Raw genomic sequence first — 18491 nt, 5'->3', positions numbered from 1 at the left:
AATTATTATTTTTTTTTTTAAAATAGTTTTTAGTTATAGTTGGACACAATATTATATTTATTTATTTTTATATGGTGCTGAGGATTGAACCCAGTGCCTTGCAGGTGCTAGGCACACTCTACCACTGAGCCACGACCCCAGCCCATAAATTATTTTTTTATCCTGCTTTTAATTCATTTCTTCAACTTAATGAATTTATGATCACTATCAGTTCTGAGAATTCTCAGCTATTAATGTATCCAGGGGCCAACCTGGATTTGTGAACCTGCTGTTTCTAATATTATTTGCTTGGAACTCAAATAAATGTAGATTAGACTGTCTAACCTACGTATCTTCTCTTTTATATTTTCTCTTTGGTTCTCTGTGCTACATTTCTAGGCTCGCTCTTCAGACACATTCCCAGTTCACTACATTTTACTTATGCTGTGTCTGTTCTGCCTTTTAACTTTAAATGTTGAGTTTTTAATTTTCTGATATTGTTACTTTTTCTTACTGAAAGCTTTTATGGGTTTTTCACAGTAGTTGTTTTCTGCCTTTATTTTTAAGTTTGTATATTTATTCTGCCCAATCATCTCTCTGTAATCAGTCTGTATGACTAGTTCCCAGTCTCAGGGTCTTGCCTGCCTTGCTTGTGTTCTGAGTTTTCACTGAGGGCTACTCCTTTCCCTTAGAACTTTTATCTTCAGGTATTATTTGATACCTGAACTGAAGTGCTTTTTTTCCAGGGAGGCTTTATATAATAAAGACTTCTGACACTTACTAGAGAATGCTACCAACATGAAACCATATGCAGTTAAAACCTGTTTGGGGGAAGCTGGGGTTGTGGCTCAGTGGTAGAAGCACTTGCCCGGCATGTATGAGGCCCTGTGTTCAATCCTCAGCATCACATATAAATAAGTAAAATAAAAGATCCATTGACAACTAAAAAAGATTTTTAAAAAACTTTTTAGATAAAAGGTTTTTTTGGACCTTCTAGATGGAATGAATTCAGACCATCAAAATGTATTTTTAAATTAAGTTTTGCAGATTTACTTTTTCCCTCTTACCATCACCAGACTTTGTGCTTAAGGTTTTCTTGTTTCCTTCTGTCCAGAGGGATTTATTTCTGATTTATCCTATATATTAAAAGCCTTTTAGGTCCTAGCCTTATGAGAGAGGAATTCCTTTTAAATTTTTTTACCTTAAGTAGACCAAGTTTTATTTCCTGTGGTAGTCATTGGAATGGAAGCTTAAGGTCTCCAGGGTGTAGTCAAATCCCTTGAGAGGAAATGGATTAATAAATTGCTTGCTCATTTTAGTTTCTGATTTCTCTTTGCTTTGGATCTCCAAGGAATCATCCCTATTACTGGCTCCATCCATGCATTTAAAAAGATTTGATAAATTATCAGTTCTGTATTTTATCCAGCTCTACACTTATTTGATTTTGAAGCAAAGTCACCCCCGCCCCTACACCTACCTTCCCTTCTCCCAGTCTCCTGATTGTGTTTTCTGTGTCTTCCTTTTGTTTTTTCTTCCTAGCCTGGCTACTAGTTGGCCTGATGTTATGGTTATTAGCACCAAATGAAAACACTCTTTTCCTCTGATTTGTGAACCTGCTGTTTATAATATTTGTTGCCATTTTCAGGTGATATAGGTATATTTTCACTAATGCTTGTGTTCTCAGAAATTTTTGAGACTTTATTAGGGTAGAGGAAGGGCCATTGGTATTGAAGGTTTTGCAGCTTATTGAAAGATTGTTAGAAGTCTGATTGTTATTACATTCATAAATTTGTTATTTATATAAATTGTAATTAAAGATAAAAACCAGAATTGTGCTTCTCAAATTATGTTTTTCATCTTATATGACTTGTACTTGATCTCCGTGGATTACAGTAAAGTTGGACTGACTGGTTCCAGACACCATTACTTTTTTCATTTCTGCCATATATTTAACTACCCCTAGTCTCCTTCAGCAGACAATTGAGGGATTGTTTGCGCTTGAGTTGTGTCACACTTAAACAATGGGCCTATTAGAAGAGTACAGTGTGTTTTGGGCACACTTTTTGTTTCGCCTACTTGTTTGTCACTGAAAAGTAGCAAAAAGTGTTTGAACAGACAGGAAGAAGGGCACTATTTATTTGCTTTTTTTTTTTTTTTTTTTTAAAGACATATTTGAGTAATGGTGGAACAAAGCATAAGGTAAATAAGTATTTTATCACAAATTATTTTTTCTGGATAAAATGTAAGAAGAATGTAAAGAACCTTATTACAACCTCATTTGACATTTTTTAGGCATTTGACACTGTCAGTAGAAGCAGTACACAAACAAAACCCCCAAAATCTGCTTTATGGAAAAGACAAGACTAAGGCCATAAATCAGCTATAAGGGGAAAAGTACAAATATTTCCGAAGATAAGTTTTATTAATATAGGATAGTTTATATATTATCTAGTAAAAAGCTGTTTTATAGAAGATTTAATAAATTCAAGAATAGTATTTCCTTTGGGGACGGAACATGATACCATGAGTCAGTCGTCTTCATTGTCTAATATATAGAAAGTCTCTGCCTTTGAATTGCTTGAAATTTTGGTCTGGAAAAACACATAAAATGTTAAAAGTGAATTAAATTTTAAATAACTTATTTTAATTTCTTACAAAGTAAATATATTATTAGTCAGCTTCCTTCGTTGCAACAAAATACCTGAGGAAATCAACCAAAAAGAGGAAAGATTTATTTTGATTCATGGTTTCATAAGTTTCAGCCCATAGTTGCGTGGTCCCTTTACTCTGGGCTTATAAAGCGAGGTAGAACATCATGGTGGAGCAGAGCTGCTTGTTTCGTGGCTGGCCAGTAAAGCCAGAGGGAGAAAGAAAGAACTGTTTCTTCCAACTTGGCCCAACCTTTTAAAGCTTCTACTACTTCCTAGTAATGCCATCAGCCTAAGACCAAGCCTATTTAACACACCAGCTTTAGGGGGAAATTTAAAATCCAAAGCATAACAGAATCCTCAATACTTAAAATATAAAGTGGCCAGGTACATTGGTGCGTGCTTGTAATCTCAGCTACTTGGAAAATAGAGGCAGGAGGATTACAAGTTTGAGTCCAACATAAGATCCTGTTTGAAAAGTTTTTAAAGATGTAAAAAAAGGGTGGGAATATAACTCAGTGGTAGAGTGCTTGCTATGCATGTGTGCAGGCCTTGAAACTGAAATGTTTTGAAGAATTGTTATTGCTGTTGTTTGAAAATTGCTGTTTTGAAGAAACTGAGTGACTTAATAAGCATGTATTGAGAACAGGCAGGGTTAAAGGGCATGCCTACCCTAATTTAAGCAGATACGTATTGGTCTTTTTCTCTGGCTTATGGACTCTTAGAGAAATCCTAGGTCATCTTTTGTTTCCCCAGTGTCTATCATAGAGTCTTTTTTTAAAAAAATGATAATAATAGCATCTTTTAGTCTTTATTAGCTCATTTAATCTTTATTCTGTGAGATAGGTATTATTTCTTTTTCACTGAGGTGTAATCTTTTTCACTGAGGTGTAATTTACATAGCTTAAAATACTATTACTATTACTATTTTTTAAAAATTATTCTTTGTTTTTCATGTCCTTGAAAGTTTTGAGAAGTATGCTGGTCAGGAATGTTGTAGTGGGCCCCTCAATTTGGTTCATCTGATGTTTTTATTATGACTACACTAGGGTTATGGGTTTTGGGGATGAATACACACAGGTGAAGTGGCTTCTCATTACATTATATCAGGGATTAAGTTTTATTAATCTAAAACTGGTAACTGCTAACCGTGGTCACTGTTTGCCAGTTGTATTTGCTTGGCTGTATTTGCCAGGTTTAACTACAAAGTTATTTTTCCCTTTTCATCCTTTGCGAATGAATTGTTAAATCTAGTCCATACTCAAGAGAGAAAATTAATCTCAACTTCCTACAGAGAGATGTATCTACATATATAAATTTGGAACTCTTCTATACAGATTTGTCCTCCATTCATTTATTTCTACCTATGTGAAATGATGTATATTTATTGTGTACTTTGAGTTGTAATCTAATACTATATTAATTTTATTGTTTGTATCATTCCAGCATTGGTTTTTGGGAACTCTTTCCTATGTCCCTTGTCTCTTTGACATGTCCTCATCACTCCACACTTTTTTTCATTTTTGTACTGGTGCTGGCGATTCTGGGGATTGAACTCACAGAGTCTAACACATGCTAGGCAAGCATTTTACTGCTAAGCTACATCCCTGGGCCTTTTAAAAAATTATTTATTTTAATTTTTTTTAATATGCACCCGTAAGAGAGTTGTCACTTATTGTGATTGCAACAAAATTAGAGATCAATGTGAATAGTCAATTGCATTCTATTGAAGTTATATGTCCTATTGTCTGTAGTCCATCTACTTTTATTTATTTTTTTGTTTGACATGGTCTTCATTTCTGCTTTATGGAGGGATGGCATTATACATATGTTTAGTTTTCCATAGCTATTAGGTTTTTTAAAATTCTAATTAGTTACACATGACAGTAGAATGCATTTGACATTTTGTATGCAAATGAAGCAAAACTTCTCATTCTTCTGCCTTGACCCTTTTTTAAAATTTCATTTTGAGACAAGTGCTTGCTAAGTTGCCCAGTCTGACTTCAAATTTGTGATATTTCTGTTCCTGAGTAGCTAAAATCGCATGCCACCATGCCCCACACATTTATCCTTCTAAAGTACTTCCTTATCTTCTGAAAACTACAAGATGCTCTAGGCTCACTTCACATTTTCCCTGTTTCAGGCCTATAACCAGCCATTTCTTCAAGAAATCCTGAAGCACAGTCAAGTCATTTGCCCAAGGTCACACATTTAAGCTAATGGTAGAACTAGGATTCCAACCAAAGCAGATTCTAGATCCTATGCTGTTAGCCACAAAACTGGACAATGTGCTCCTGGTATTGTTCTATGTAATTAACTAATAAATTAATTTGCTTTTGTTCAGTTGCTTTTGAGTTTCTAGTTATATTTTATTTGTGGACAAGCCTTAAAATCAGTTTACATCAAGTAATTATTGTGCCCTGTGTTTGTGTTTCCTTTTTCTCTTTCTCCTTTCCTGCCCCCCTTTTCTCCCTTCCTCCCTTCCTCTCTCCCTCTGGCTCTTTCTTTCTTTTTTTATTCTAGGGATTGAACCCAGGGTCTCTTGCATTCCGAATGTATGCTCTGCAACCAAGCTGTACCCCAGTACTCTCCTGTTTTATATTACTTTGTTAACCACAGCTCTGATGATAGTAATTGAGTTTAAAAGCTACTAATTAGCCACAGATTATCACTGTTAAATTTTGGTGCATTTCCTTCTGTCAGTGCATATAAATGCGTTTAAATTTTTTATTTTCTTCTGATTTTTAAACAGTGTGCATAAATATGGAATTATAAAATACAAAATCCAGATATTGTAGCTTTATGTGCCATTTCTGTTGTAACTGGAAAGTGAATCATTCTAGGAGTACTGTGCCGCAGCCCGGCTGGCTGGGCAAAATATCCGGGGGGTGATGAATGACTTGTGTAGATTGATGCAGCAGGAATAGGAGCCATTTATTGTAGAATAAGAGCGGTATTTATACATTTTACACAGCTTATCTAATTAGCATAAAATAGATACAGCAGTCAACCAATAAGGAATCTCCACACTTAATGGCTCGCTTTTGTTACTTCACAAACCACTCCCTCTGGCATTTGGCCAGGAGCCATCCAGACTTGTTTACAGACTTTAACATTTCTCTGGCAAAATAACAGGTGCCAATCTGACTTGTTTACAGACCTTAACAGTACTGTGTGTGCCTTAGTGTTATAAGAACATTAAGACCTAAACATCCATCTTGGTTTATCTATTCATCAAGTAATCCTTGCAATACTTGATACTAAGCCTTATCTTTCTTCCATCTGTAGCAAAATAGATCCCCTGTGGTAGTGTACACATTGGTATCAATCCACACTTAAGAATAGCCAGTTGAATCTGCTTGCCTTCCCCCCTGTCCCCTTAAGAAAACAACCAGTATGCCCCCACCGCCTGCAAGCAGCTGGTTTGGAAGAATCATCTGAGGCATGTCTTTGGTGCTACCTTAGTTTCCACCCTACTGCTTCCTTAGGCAGGCAGTCTTCCATATATATATATATATATATATATATGTTTTTTATTTCCTTTCCCCAGCCTTTCTCTATCTGGTTATCCCCCAAAATGTGTACTTTTTCTCCTTAACTTCTCTTATGCTTCTTCTTGTAGGCTGAAAAATAATTGTCATTTTAGCAGATAGTAGTATGCTAAAGTAGTTCACTAGCACAGGTAGTGCTTGTGACACACTCTAACAAGGAATCAAAAGCTGTAAGATTTGGAGTAGAATTTGGTATAATCTCTTCATCCCTCAATTTTCTAAGTACTATTATTATTTTTTTCAATACACATACACAATTTTGTTTACTTAAATATATTACATACTATAATCAAATCAAATCAAGATCAGATACCAATAAAAACCTTGTTTAATGGGGAAATATGTTGTTTCCTAAATGAACTTTTGCATCAGAACTTGTATAAATTAGCATATGTAAGCAAAATTTATATTTCTACCAAAATGGCCATATCTATAAACGAGGTGACAGAACCTTGGGGTTGTGGCCCCACCCTTGGTTCTATGCTCTAGATTTAATTTTGACAGTGTACCTGAATTGGTCAAGCTTCATGTGACTGTCTTACAAAACAGACTAATGTGTGTAGATCAGAATATCAGATTTCCAGAGACATCAAACATTGCATCAGTGGCATGTTCTTTTGGGAAATTTAGGTGAAGGTAAGTTATCAATCACAAGGATGATTTGTGTGGAATCCTAACAGGGGGGTGTTAGTTCATGGGTTTAAGATCTAAGCATCCATCTCTATTTCTAAAGAGGGACCACCCAGAGATATTCTAATTGTCTGGTCTGGTCTCCTCTTTAGATTTTTCTGAGACTCCATGTTGTCTGTCCATTGGAACCGTCTCACAATCAGTTGATTAGGGGAATTGCCTTTTTTTTTTTTTAAGTTGTAGATGGACACAATACCTTGGTGCTGATGGACACAACCCAGTGCCTCACATGTGTTAGGCAAGTACCCTACCACTGGGCTATAATCCCAGCCCAGGCATTGCTTTTGATATGTTAGTTTTATCATGCTTTCCACTTGGCTTTTTAAATATTTAGTAACAATTTAAAACTAAACATTTGCTAATTTTGTTAGGGGAGATTACCTTTGTTAAGAATCACAATGTTATATATGTTACTGATTTTTGTCTCTTAAAAAATTAGTACATGGGCTGGGGATGTGGCTCAAGCAGGTAGCGTGCTCGCCTGGCATGTGCGGGACACTGGGTTCGATCCTCAGCACCACATAAAAATAAAATAAAGATGTTGTGTCCACCAAAAACTAAAAAATAAATATTAAAAAATTCTCTCTCTAAAAAAAAATTAGTACATATTAATTATACAGGATGGTGTGTTTCATTGTGGCATACTTGGGCATATGTAAGAACATAATTTGATCAATTTTACTCTTAAATGTCTCCCTCGTGATTTATTGATTCTCCCCCCCCCCCCCCGAATTTCACAGATGTCACTTTAAATGAATAACATTTTCTAATTTGGAGTGTGTGGGAATTAGTTATTACTGTCTTCTGCTTGTGCATACTGCTTTTTTTAATGTTGTTTATTAATTGTTTTTTGGGGGGTTTGCCTATCTGTTTCAGGCCATTTCATAATTCTGAATCATGTCTGACAACGGAGAACTGGAAGACAAGCCTCCAGCACCTCCTGTGCGAATGAGCAGTACCATTTTTAGCACTGGAGGCAAAGATCCTTTGTCAGCCAATCATAGTTTGAAACCTTTACCTTCTGTTCCAGAGGAAAAAAAGCCCAGGAATAAAATCATCTCTATATTCTCAAGCACAGAAAAAGGTAAATAGCTGTTGTGGTTTTAAGAGTCTCAGCATTAGTTTATTATTTTATGTTACCTGTGTTGGTCCTTCACTGTATGAACAACGAACAGATCCAAGAAAATAGTTGGTGCTGATATATAGGCACTAATGAAAACACTACTTTAGGTGATCATGGTGACTTGTGCCTACAGCCATAGCTCCTTGGGGAACCAAGGCAGGAGGATTGCTTGAGCCCTGTTCAGTGCAGGCCTGGACAACATGGTGGCACCCTGTCTATAAAACAAAACAAAACAAACAAGAAGACTAGTTTATTTGAAACTGTAATAGAAAATTGTAAAATTATAAAGTTGTTTTCATCCTACTTATTACAGCCCATGAATTTCTATGCTCATTTCCATTTTCTGAGACTTTGGGCTATAGTTCAAGGCTTTCTCACATTAGTGGGGACTTGTGATTGTCTTTGTGTTGCTTTAACAAAATATCTATGTCTGGGTACTTTATAAGAAAAGAGATTCATTTGGGTTAATAATTCTGGTGGCTGAAAAGTCCAAAGAATGTGGCCCTTATGTCAGGTTAGGGCCCTTGACATCTTGACAACATGACAGAGAAACAAAATGGGAACCAGTTGCTTGCAGAAGGGGACGTGTGTGGGCCAGAATGTAAGAGGGTGGGGAGGAGCTAGACTTGTTTTTTTATTATTTACCACCTTCTCCCTCAGGAACCAATGCACTTCTTGAGACAGGCATTAATGTATTCTGAGATGGTAGGATCCAGTTGCTTCCCACTAGGCCTCGCCTCTTAAAGATCCAGACACCTTTCAATGCTATAACTGGGGACCAGTCCTTTAAACATGAACCTTTGAAGGACAAACCATATCTATCCATAGCAGTGATATTTTGAGGAAACCTGACTTTCCACATGCAAACACACATATATACACACACACACCCTGTGGTGGGGATTAAACCCAAGGTCTCACACATACCAGGCAAGCAATCTACCAAGCTATGTCCCCCAGCCCAGAAACCTACTATTAACAGAATGGTAACATAGGGACCGCAATCCCCTTTCTGAATTCCTGGAGTCAGCTATGTTTTGGAATAAAGAGTTTTTCTGATTTTTGAGTAGTTCCTCAGAAGGATCTGAGGCAGCCTTAGTGATTAACAGTGTGTCTTCAGTAAAACATGTCTAGTCCAGGGGTTCTCAGCCTCAGCACTACTGATATTTTGGTGCCAAATGAGGTGTGGATGTAGCAGTCTGTTCCCATGCATTATAGGATGTTTAGCAACATTCCTGGTTTTTACCTACTAGATTTCAGCAACCCTCTCCCATTTGTGACAACCAAAAATGTCTCTAGACATTGCCAAATATTCCCTGAGGGACAAAAGCACTCCCAGTTAAGAACCATTGATTTTGTCACACATTGTGGGACAAAGGCTATAAATAATCCCATATATATATATATATATATATATATATATACACATACATATAGATAGATAGATAGATATACGTATCTCTATATATGAAAAGTTGTATATATTTATATGAGAAGTCAAGGAAGAAACTTTTGGTTTTCAGAGTTTTTTCAAATAAGGGTAGGGGAATTATTTATTTAAACACATTGAGCATGCTAATTTGGCTCTGATAGATGATAGTTGATATTAACAAAGATAAAGATACAGGTCCTAAGTCTACATGGAGAGGTAAACCCAATTGGAAGAATGATGCTTTGTATAAAATAATACACTTTTTTTTTTTTTTTTTTTACCAGGGCTGAATCCAGAGGTGCTTACCCACTAAACCACACCTCCAGGTCTTTTATATTTTATTTAAAGACAGGGTCTTGCTAAGTTGCTTAGGGCCTAGCTAAACTAAACTCAAGATCCTCCTACCCCAGGCTTCTGAGCTGCTAGGATTACAGGCATGTGCCACCATGCCTGGTTTGAGACACATTTGAGTTTTGTTTTTTAATTGTCAATGGACCTTTATTTTTATTTATTTATATGCGGTGCTAAGAATCAAACTCAGTGCCTCGCACATGCTAGGCAAGCACCCTACCACTGAGCCACAACTCCAGCCCCACATTTAAGATTTTAAAATAATGAAAATTTGAGTTAACATTAATAAAGAATCAAATCTTGGAGAATTTTGATTTACAAACATGACATAATCATTAGACAATTGCAAACTTGTTCATTTTGTCATATATATCACTTATTTCTAATTTTGCTTTTATTAAGATTTTATGCAAGGGCTGGGGATATATCTCAGTGCTTGCCTCAAATGCACAAGACTCTGGGGTGAATCTCCAGCACCATTAAAAAAAAAAAAAAAAAGATTTGGGACTGGATATGTAGTTCAGTGGTAGAGTGAATGCTGCATGAGGTCCTGGGTTTGATCCCCACTACCACCTGAAAAACTTTTTCCATGAGGCTATAAACTGAAGAGCCTATCGAAAGTATGGCTTTTAAATTTATGTAACAGGGGATCAGCTGTGTATGTGGTATGTTTGAAGATAAAAATTAGGCTGGATTAAGTAAAGGATAAAGGGGAAGAAGACAAAGCAGTGAACCAAAAACTGTGCATGGGAAGAGGGTGAAAAAGCATGGGTTAGCACCAAATCCTCATCTTCCATAGTAGAGGGTCAGTATGTTTAAAGTGGGAAAATCTGAAAATATCAGTGTAAACACAGCATTTGAAATTATGGAAATTAAAAATAAAATTATGGTGGTTAGTACCAGAAGAAATTGCAGAATTAAAATTACTTGCCTGTGGGGAACCAGAATCCAAAGCAGAGTAAGGGAATGTTCAAGATACGATAAAAAATATGTTGGGTACAAGATTGAAAGTATGTTGGAATAACACACGCCCGTGCACACGTACATGCATATATGTTGGGTGTAGTAGTGTATGCTTGCAATTCCAGCAACTTGGAAGGCTGAGACAGGAGGATTACAAGTCTGAGGCCAGTCTTGGCATCTCATCAAGACCCTGTCTCTAAATAAAGAAATTTTAAAACGGGATTGGAGATATAGCTTCAGTGGTAGAATACCCTTGGGTTCAATCTGGGGGCTGGATACACACACACACACACACATACATAGTTGGGGACAACCTTGTAGCTGGTAAAAGAAGACTATAAAATGAAACAAAACAAAATAGAAAATGTGAACAATCCAATACCTGACTTTGGATAATGGTTAGGGTTTATGAACAACCCGAACATGCATTTGCATAAATGTAAAACAACATACCCGTCTCTGATCATTTTTTTTTCCCATCTCTGATCATTTTGAGAGTCTTCCTTTTTTGCTCTCCATTACCAAAACTTCTCTTTCCCTTCCTTTCTCACAGAATTACCTAGGAGCTGCAACTAGCCCCGGGTCTTTTTTCTTCATCTTAAATAGAAGTTTCTGAGCTGAGGATATAGCTCAGACAGAATGTTTGCCTAGCATGAATGAGGCCCAGGATTTGATCCCTAGCACTGGGGAAAACAAAAAACACAGATGTTATTAGCCACATACAAAGTAAAGAGAATAGTATAATGAACTTCCTTCCCAGCTTCAGTCATTACCATCATTTTGCCTCCTTTTGACCCTTCTTTCCAACCCATGTTCCTGTTCTTATTGTTCCTACCTGGGAGCTACTATCAAGATGAGGGAGAATGTGTGTGTGTGTATGTGTGTGTGTGTGTGTGTGTGTGTGTGTGTGTGTGTGTGTATGCATTCATTCACGCTGGGCTGTTCCTACTATATTACTAGTTCCCCCATCCCTACCTGCTTGGCTTCTTTCTTCAGCCGCCTGCAACATTTCTGCATTAGTGTTCTACCTACATCTTGAGCCGCTGTTTCGTAGTTTTTCCTAGCTTTTCATCTTTGAACATTCCTCATATATTGTGTTCTTTTACATATAGTGATTTGGTGTAGAAGAGGAGTACTGCAATGTGTAGGTGATACACCATCTTTACAGAGGTCTAGAAGGGAAAGAATTACATTTTCATTTTAAAAAAATCACAATGATTCTACAAAAAATACTTTAAGGTGTCTTCAATGATTCCTGGTTTTAATTGGTGTCACTGGAAAAATTTAAAACATCAGAAATAACTTAAAAAATTTGATATATAATTGTACATATTTATGGGCCACTGTATGGTATTTTGGTACATGTATTCATTGTGTAGTGATGAAATCAATATAGTTGGCATATCCTTCATCTTCAATATTTATGATTTCTTTATGCTGAGAACATGTAAAGTCCTCCCTTTTAGCTTTTTTTTTTTTTTTTTGATCCTGGGGACTCAACCCAGGCCTTGTGCATGCAAGCTATTTTATTTTAAATACATAATAAATTAGCCATTAACTACTGTCACTCTCCTGTGCTATCTAATGGTAGAACTTATTCCTAATTGTAATTTTGTACCAAAGTTAATTGTAATTAATACTTCTATGTAACCTTTTCTCTCCCCCTCATCTTCCCCAGCATTTGGTAACCACTGCTCTTGACATCTATGAGATCAACTTTTTTTTTTTTTTTTTTAATCTTCCACATGAATTAGAACATACAGTATTTGTCTTCCTGTGCCTGGCTTAATTCATAGTATCCTTCAGGCCCATCTATGTTGCCACAGGAACACGACTTCATTCTTTTTTATGGATGAATAATACTGCATTGTGCATATATTCCACATTTTCTCTATCAATTCATGTATTTTGGGCATTTTGGTTGTTTCCATTCTTTTGCTTTATGAATATAGCTGCAATATGCGACTGTAGATTACTCTTTGACATAACGATTTCATATCCTTTGGATATATATGCCCGGTGGTGCGATTGCTGGATCAGATGGTAGTTCCAGTTTTAGCTTTTTGAGGCACCTCTATATTGTTCTCTATAATGGCTGTACAAGTTTATATTTCCACTAACAGTGTATAAGACTTCCCTTTTCTCTATATCCTCTCTAGCATTTATTATTTTTTGGCTTTTTATTAATAGCCATTCTAATTGGAATGAAATGATATCTGATTGTGATTTTGATTTGCATTTCCCTGATGATTTGTGATGGTGAGTAATTTTTTATATGCATGTTGGCTATATGTTTGTATTCTTTTGGGAAATGTCTGTTGAGATCATTTTACCCATATTTAAATCAGATTATGATTTTTATTTCCTGTTCCTTACATATGATTTTTTTTTTTTCTGTTCCTTGTATATTCAGGGCATTCATTCTTTGTTGGATGAATGGTTTGCAAGTATTTTCTCCTAATCTGCAGGTTGTTACCTCCTAATCTGCAAGGTTGTTTCCTTGATTGTCTGGAGGCTTTTTTTTTTTAAGTTTATGTAACTTTTCGTGACAACCCAACTGAAGAAATCTTTTTCACTTTTCTGATAATATGTATCACATGCACTGTGTGAGTCATCAGAGATACAGGAATAAGCAAAGCAGATATCCTTACTCTCATGACACCAACCAAAAACTACTGTAGCATGTAATTATAAACTATTAAAGTGACACAGGGTTAATGGAAAATGTTCGTCTAATCTGAAGTATTTGGGAAAGCAAGGAAATGAAAATAGAGCTGAAGACTAAAGGATGATAAGTGAGAAAACAGTTAAAAAGTGAGTTCAATGCCTTGGAAAGAGCCAGCCACAGTAGGCATCACAGTATAGCATGGAGCTGAGTGTAGTCCAGAGTCACTTGAAAGCTCAGAGGGTAGGTGAGAATTACAGTGTGATGTATGGAGGGGACTATGGACAACAGAGAGGTAGGCAGAGACCAGGTCACAAAAATGCCTTGTATTCTGTAGTTTTGAGCTCAGATTTTTATCTTGTTTCCTGGGGAACTACGAGAGAATTTAAACAGGGGAAAATCCTGGTCACATTTTTATTTTAGGTAGGAAGGATTGGTAGTTGTGTAGAAAATAGGTTTTGTTGGAGGTCTAGGACTGAAGTTGGAAACTAGTTAGAAGGCTTTTGCCTTAGTCCAAGTGAGAAATGGCTTAGCTAGTTTAGTAGTTTTAATAAGGAAAATAGCAGTGAGCCATTGTTTTGGTGTATTTTTCTAAGCTCTATTCAGATAGCTTGTGTTGAGTACATAATATTTATTAACTTAAAGCAATTTTTACCTCTAATTATTTAACCAACATGCACCTTCACTTCTGATTATGGAGATGATAGATGGTGAACATTCTTTCTTGTCCAAAAATCGAATGCTGGTATTAGTAGTAATAAAATTAGCCTATACTTCCCTAGAGAATGCTCTTCTGTATAGTGGAACAAATTTAGTTTCTTCAGTTTGAAGTTTTTCTAAGTCAAAATAATAAGGATGTGTGTGTGAAACAACTGGTTGTTAGACTAGAAAAAGAAGAGTCTTCCTTTTAAACAGATTTAGATTTTCTTAACCCTAAACTGTAACTCAAATGTAGCCTGAAAGGCTGAGGCCCTAAAAGGATGTGACAGTAGCCTATTTAGAATTCTTTGAAGTACCTGTTGTCAGCACTGTCTCAGGATCTTTACCTCGTTGCTAAAGTTTGCTGCCTGCCTCCTGCTCATTTGTTGTCTATTGTGAAGTTGGGAAATGATTCCAAGAATCTCGTTCTCTCCTGGGACACTAATAAGTTTTATTAAGAGAAGCTTCTTTCTCTGGTCCATTACTTCCTATCAGGTGATCTAATTCCTGTAGACACACTGTAGATGATTGATAGGCAAAAGTGGGAAGTTGATATACTTTTTTTTTTTTTTTTTTTAACATTAACAGATTTCCTTCCAAAACTAAGGTGTCCAAATAAATTGTTTTTACTTATCTTTTAGTTCTTGGCTTCTAGAGTTATGTGGTCAGTTTATATAGCTGGGTCCTTTTAGCACATTGTTCAGCTTGAGACTTGGTTTAGCACTTTTGTTTTAATGCTTTTTCTGATATCCTTTTTCCTTCCTGCGGGCACTACTAAAATATGGGGGGTATTTGTGAAAAATAAATGGAATTAAACAGATTTTTTTAGTATATTGTGTCATTTTATTTTGAACAGATTTTAACATGTAAGTATATCTCAAGTTCTGCTTAATCATTTTCGTGTCCTTCTGTAACTTTAACTTTTCATTCTATATCCCTAACATCTGAAACTTTCTTTAATATGTTTGTTTCTCTAAACTAAACACTCCCAAGTTGAAGAACATTATTGGGCCTTAGACACAACAGGAACCAGGAATTCTCTTGCTCTGTATCTTATCTTTCTCCTTTCTGTGTACCTGTTTCCTGTTTCTTTTGTATTTCAATCTGGAGTTTCTCTGTATGTAAGGAAATATAGCCCTCAACAGTAACTGGGCTTTATTTCTTATAAATGTAATCACTGGAGATAGACGGATTTTTCAGGGTGCCTAGTCTGACTTAGGTCAGATATCACTCCTTAAGCAGTTGACTGGGAGTGAGAAGGAGCAGCTGGGGCTGGCCTGGTTTGAATGAGATGCCTGCCTTGGACCAATTGTCTGTGGTTAGGATTATATAAGAAAATGGCATTTTCCCAGCCATGTACAAGGAAAGCATGAGGAATGTTCCCAAAAGTGGGATGCCAAACAGTTAAACAAACAAAAAGATAAAAGAAAAACTGCCCTGTTTTCAGAATACTTATAGATTGACTCATAGTTCTCACAGAGATTTGAGGATTTTTTTCCCCATCAGATAAACAGTATTCTTGGGAAAATAGTATACTCTAGGTATCCTGTACCCTGATCCTATCTTTAATAAAAAGGCTAGTTTATTTCCCAGTTTCCATGGTTCATCAAATTCTATTTTTTCTGTCAGCCATACAAGAACAGTGTACAAATTGAACTATTAATTTATAGTTAACAAATACTTATTTCCGAATGCAGTATACTGAGTTAGAAGCCATAGGACATAAAGAGAAGTAGAGGGTATGAGCTCAGTTTACTCAAAGTCGGTCTAGAGAAAAATGAGAGGTTGGTTATGACAGATATATGTTTCATTAAAGACAGCAAAATTTTCTGAGAGTTGTGTTTCCCTCTGTTCCTTTCCACAACAATTGTGCCCTGCTTTCTTACCATGGCCACATATGTGCATAGAAAGCCTAGAGAAGAGGTAGACATTTGAACACAAGTCTCATCATGTTCAAAAGGTATCCTGTTTCCTATTAATGCTAGATCATTACTACCTTTGTAAACAAAGAATAGCAGTAACAATTCCAGCTTTGTATGTGCAGAACTATCAAACATCACCATTTTAAACTTTTTTATAATGGGAGAATACTCAGGTTAAACATAGCTATTGACCACATGATTCTTCTTACTTTCCCTCCCAAGGCCCAACTAAAATGACAGTAGAAACATTAAAAAAAAAATAATTACAAGGACAATGAGAATAGGAGAGAGACAGTAGTATACAGGAGCTCTCAGTATATGTTTAGAGAGTGGAGTGGTGAGAAATGACACCTGACTAAATGGAACAGAGAGACATCACCTAAACATTTGCAGAAGGTAATGTCTGTGGGAAGTGAATTTTTCTCTAAAAACCTCAGAGACTCAAGATTTAGAGGCACACAGTACTGTAGAAAAAAGGGGAGGGGAGGAGGGGATATCCAGGCTGAAAGGACTGGGAATTAATTGAAAATTTTCATATGAAGTGTCAAAGACTCCCCAGGACTCATTCCTCTTTTACCTCTCCAGCCATACAAATGTAGCCCCCATCCTGGGGATGGAGGGAGGATATTTGCATTTAGTTCAGGACAAATTAAACCAAAGAGGGCCCTATTCTTTTCACAGGAAGTTAAAGGTTAGAATAAAAAACATGGATTCAATAAAAGCCAGCATATAAAACTCCTTTCCTCTGCCCTGTTTTCAGAATACTTATAGCTTGACTCATAGTTCTCATAGAGATTTGAGGATTTTTTTCCCCATCAGATAAACAATATTCTTGGGGGAAATATACTTTAGGTATCCTGTACCCTGATCCTAAATTTAGTGAAAAGGCTAGCTTATTTCCCAGTTAGATCTTTAATACTGGGCTGGGGATATAGCTCAGTTGGTAGAGTGCTTGCCTCCCATGCACAAGGCCCTGGGTTCAATCCCCAGTACCACCAAAAAAAAAAAAAAAAAAAAAGGAAAAAGATGTTCAGATCTTTAATACTTTTCTATATTATTAGATAGCAAAAGATCACCAGACATTTAAGGAAAACTCATATATATAAGAGTCCAAAATAATTGGGGAAATTTTTAAAAGGCATTTAGCCACCCATGTCAATAATGTTAGAGATTCAGGAGGCTGAGGCAGGAGGATCACAAGTTCAAGTTCAGCCTCAGTAACTTTTATCAAGAGTCTATCTCAAAAAAGAACTGGGGTGTGACTCAGTGGTAGTGATTGTCTGCATTCAATCCCCAGTACTACCAAAAAAAAGGAAGAAAGAAAAAAGTTATAAGGGCATTAGGGCATTTAGAAAAACAGACAATGTAGAGAGAAAACAAATATCAAAACTCTAGACTATACATACAGATATACTGTATAATCTTCAAAGAAGATAAATTGAACCCATGAAACGAGAAAAGAATACTTAGAAAATAATAAGAAATAATTATTAGCAATTCAGTATATAATATTACCAGAACAGGAGTTAGGTTTGTAGCTCAGTGATAGAGCTCTTGCCTAGCTATGTATGAGGCACTGGGTTTGATTCTCAGCACCATGTATTGATAATAAAATAAAATAAAGGTCCATTGGCAACTAAAAAAAAATATTTAAAAAAAAATAAAATAAAGGCATTGTGTCCATCTACAAATAAAAATATTTTTAAAAAGATTACCAAAACATACAGGAGATATCAATAGGAGGATGAGTAGAAGATAATCAAGAAAATGTTCCCAAAGAGTTAAACAAAAATATGTCAATGGGGCCAGATGATGGTGGCATGTACCAGTAATAATCCCAGTGACTCAGGAGGCTAAGGCAGGAGGATCACAGGTTTGAAGCCAGCCTCAGCAGCTCAGCGAGTCCCTGTCTCAAAATAAAAAATAAAATGGGGTTGTCGGGTACAGGGTTCAATAGAGCCACATCCCCAGCCCTATTTTACGTTTTATTTAGAGACAGGGTACCAAAAAAGCAAAAGCATGGAAAAGATGAGAGTTTCAAATTACTGATAATAAACAAATTAGAGTGAAGAAAATATCAAAGAAATAATGGAAAAAAATGTCCCAGATCTGAAGAATATTATTTCCAGATGGATGTGACTCACTGTGAACTCAGCTCAGTTAATGAATGAAGATCACAGCATCCTCAAATTTTATAATACTACAGATAGGACAGTGAAATATTGTGCTTGTAGTCAAGGTGGAGCAACAGGGACTGGATTTATACTCCCACCTAAAAGAACTAAAGTAATGGAAAAAATATACAAAACAATGGTTTTCAAGACAGTGAACATCAGGCAATGAAGAAAAATGATTAAAAAGAAACAAATGAGGTAAGCCCTACCATTGATTGAGCTTTCTGCCTGGAGAGTTTCTAGACTGCAGCACAGGGAGAGGGAAATTGGTGATCTCTTTGAGATGAGGAACAA

At 36.2% G+C, this 18491-nt stretch overlaps 1 protein-coding gene and 1 non-coding gene across 2 annotated transcripts in view; both read left to right on the top strand.

The window, feature by feature from the left end:
* Window positions 1-18491, top strand: part of Pak2 (p21 (RAC1) activated kinase 2) — a 73185-nt gene that overhangs the window by 24909 nt on the left and 29785 nt on the right. Inside the window, exon 2 of the mRNA XM_076868834.1 lies at window positions 7745-7952. Coding sequence (XP_076724949.1) covers window positions 7766-7952 — 187 coding nt within the window. The 5' untranslated portion in view covers window positions 7745-7765. The remainder of the gene's footprint in view (window positions 1-7744; window positions 7953-18491) is intronic.
* Trnag-ccc (transfer RNA glycine (anticodon CCC)) lies at window positions 16949-17021 on the top strand. The gene has a single exon. It is a non-coding gene; the product is annotated as a tRNA-Gly (tRNA).

The sequence above is a fragment of the Callospermophilus lateralis genome, chromosome 10, assembly GCF_048772815.1.
Source record: "Callospermophilus lateralis isolate mCalLat2 chromosome 10, mCalLat2.hap1, whole genome shotgun sequence".
In the NCBI taxonomy this organism is placed as follows: domain Eukaryota; kingdom Metazoa; phylum Chordata; class Mammalia; order Rodentia; family Sciuridae; genus Callospermophilus; species Callospermophilus lateralis.
Note: the sequence above shows the minus strand (reverse complement) of the source record. Positions and strands in the feature narration are given on the sequence as shown.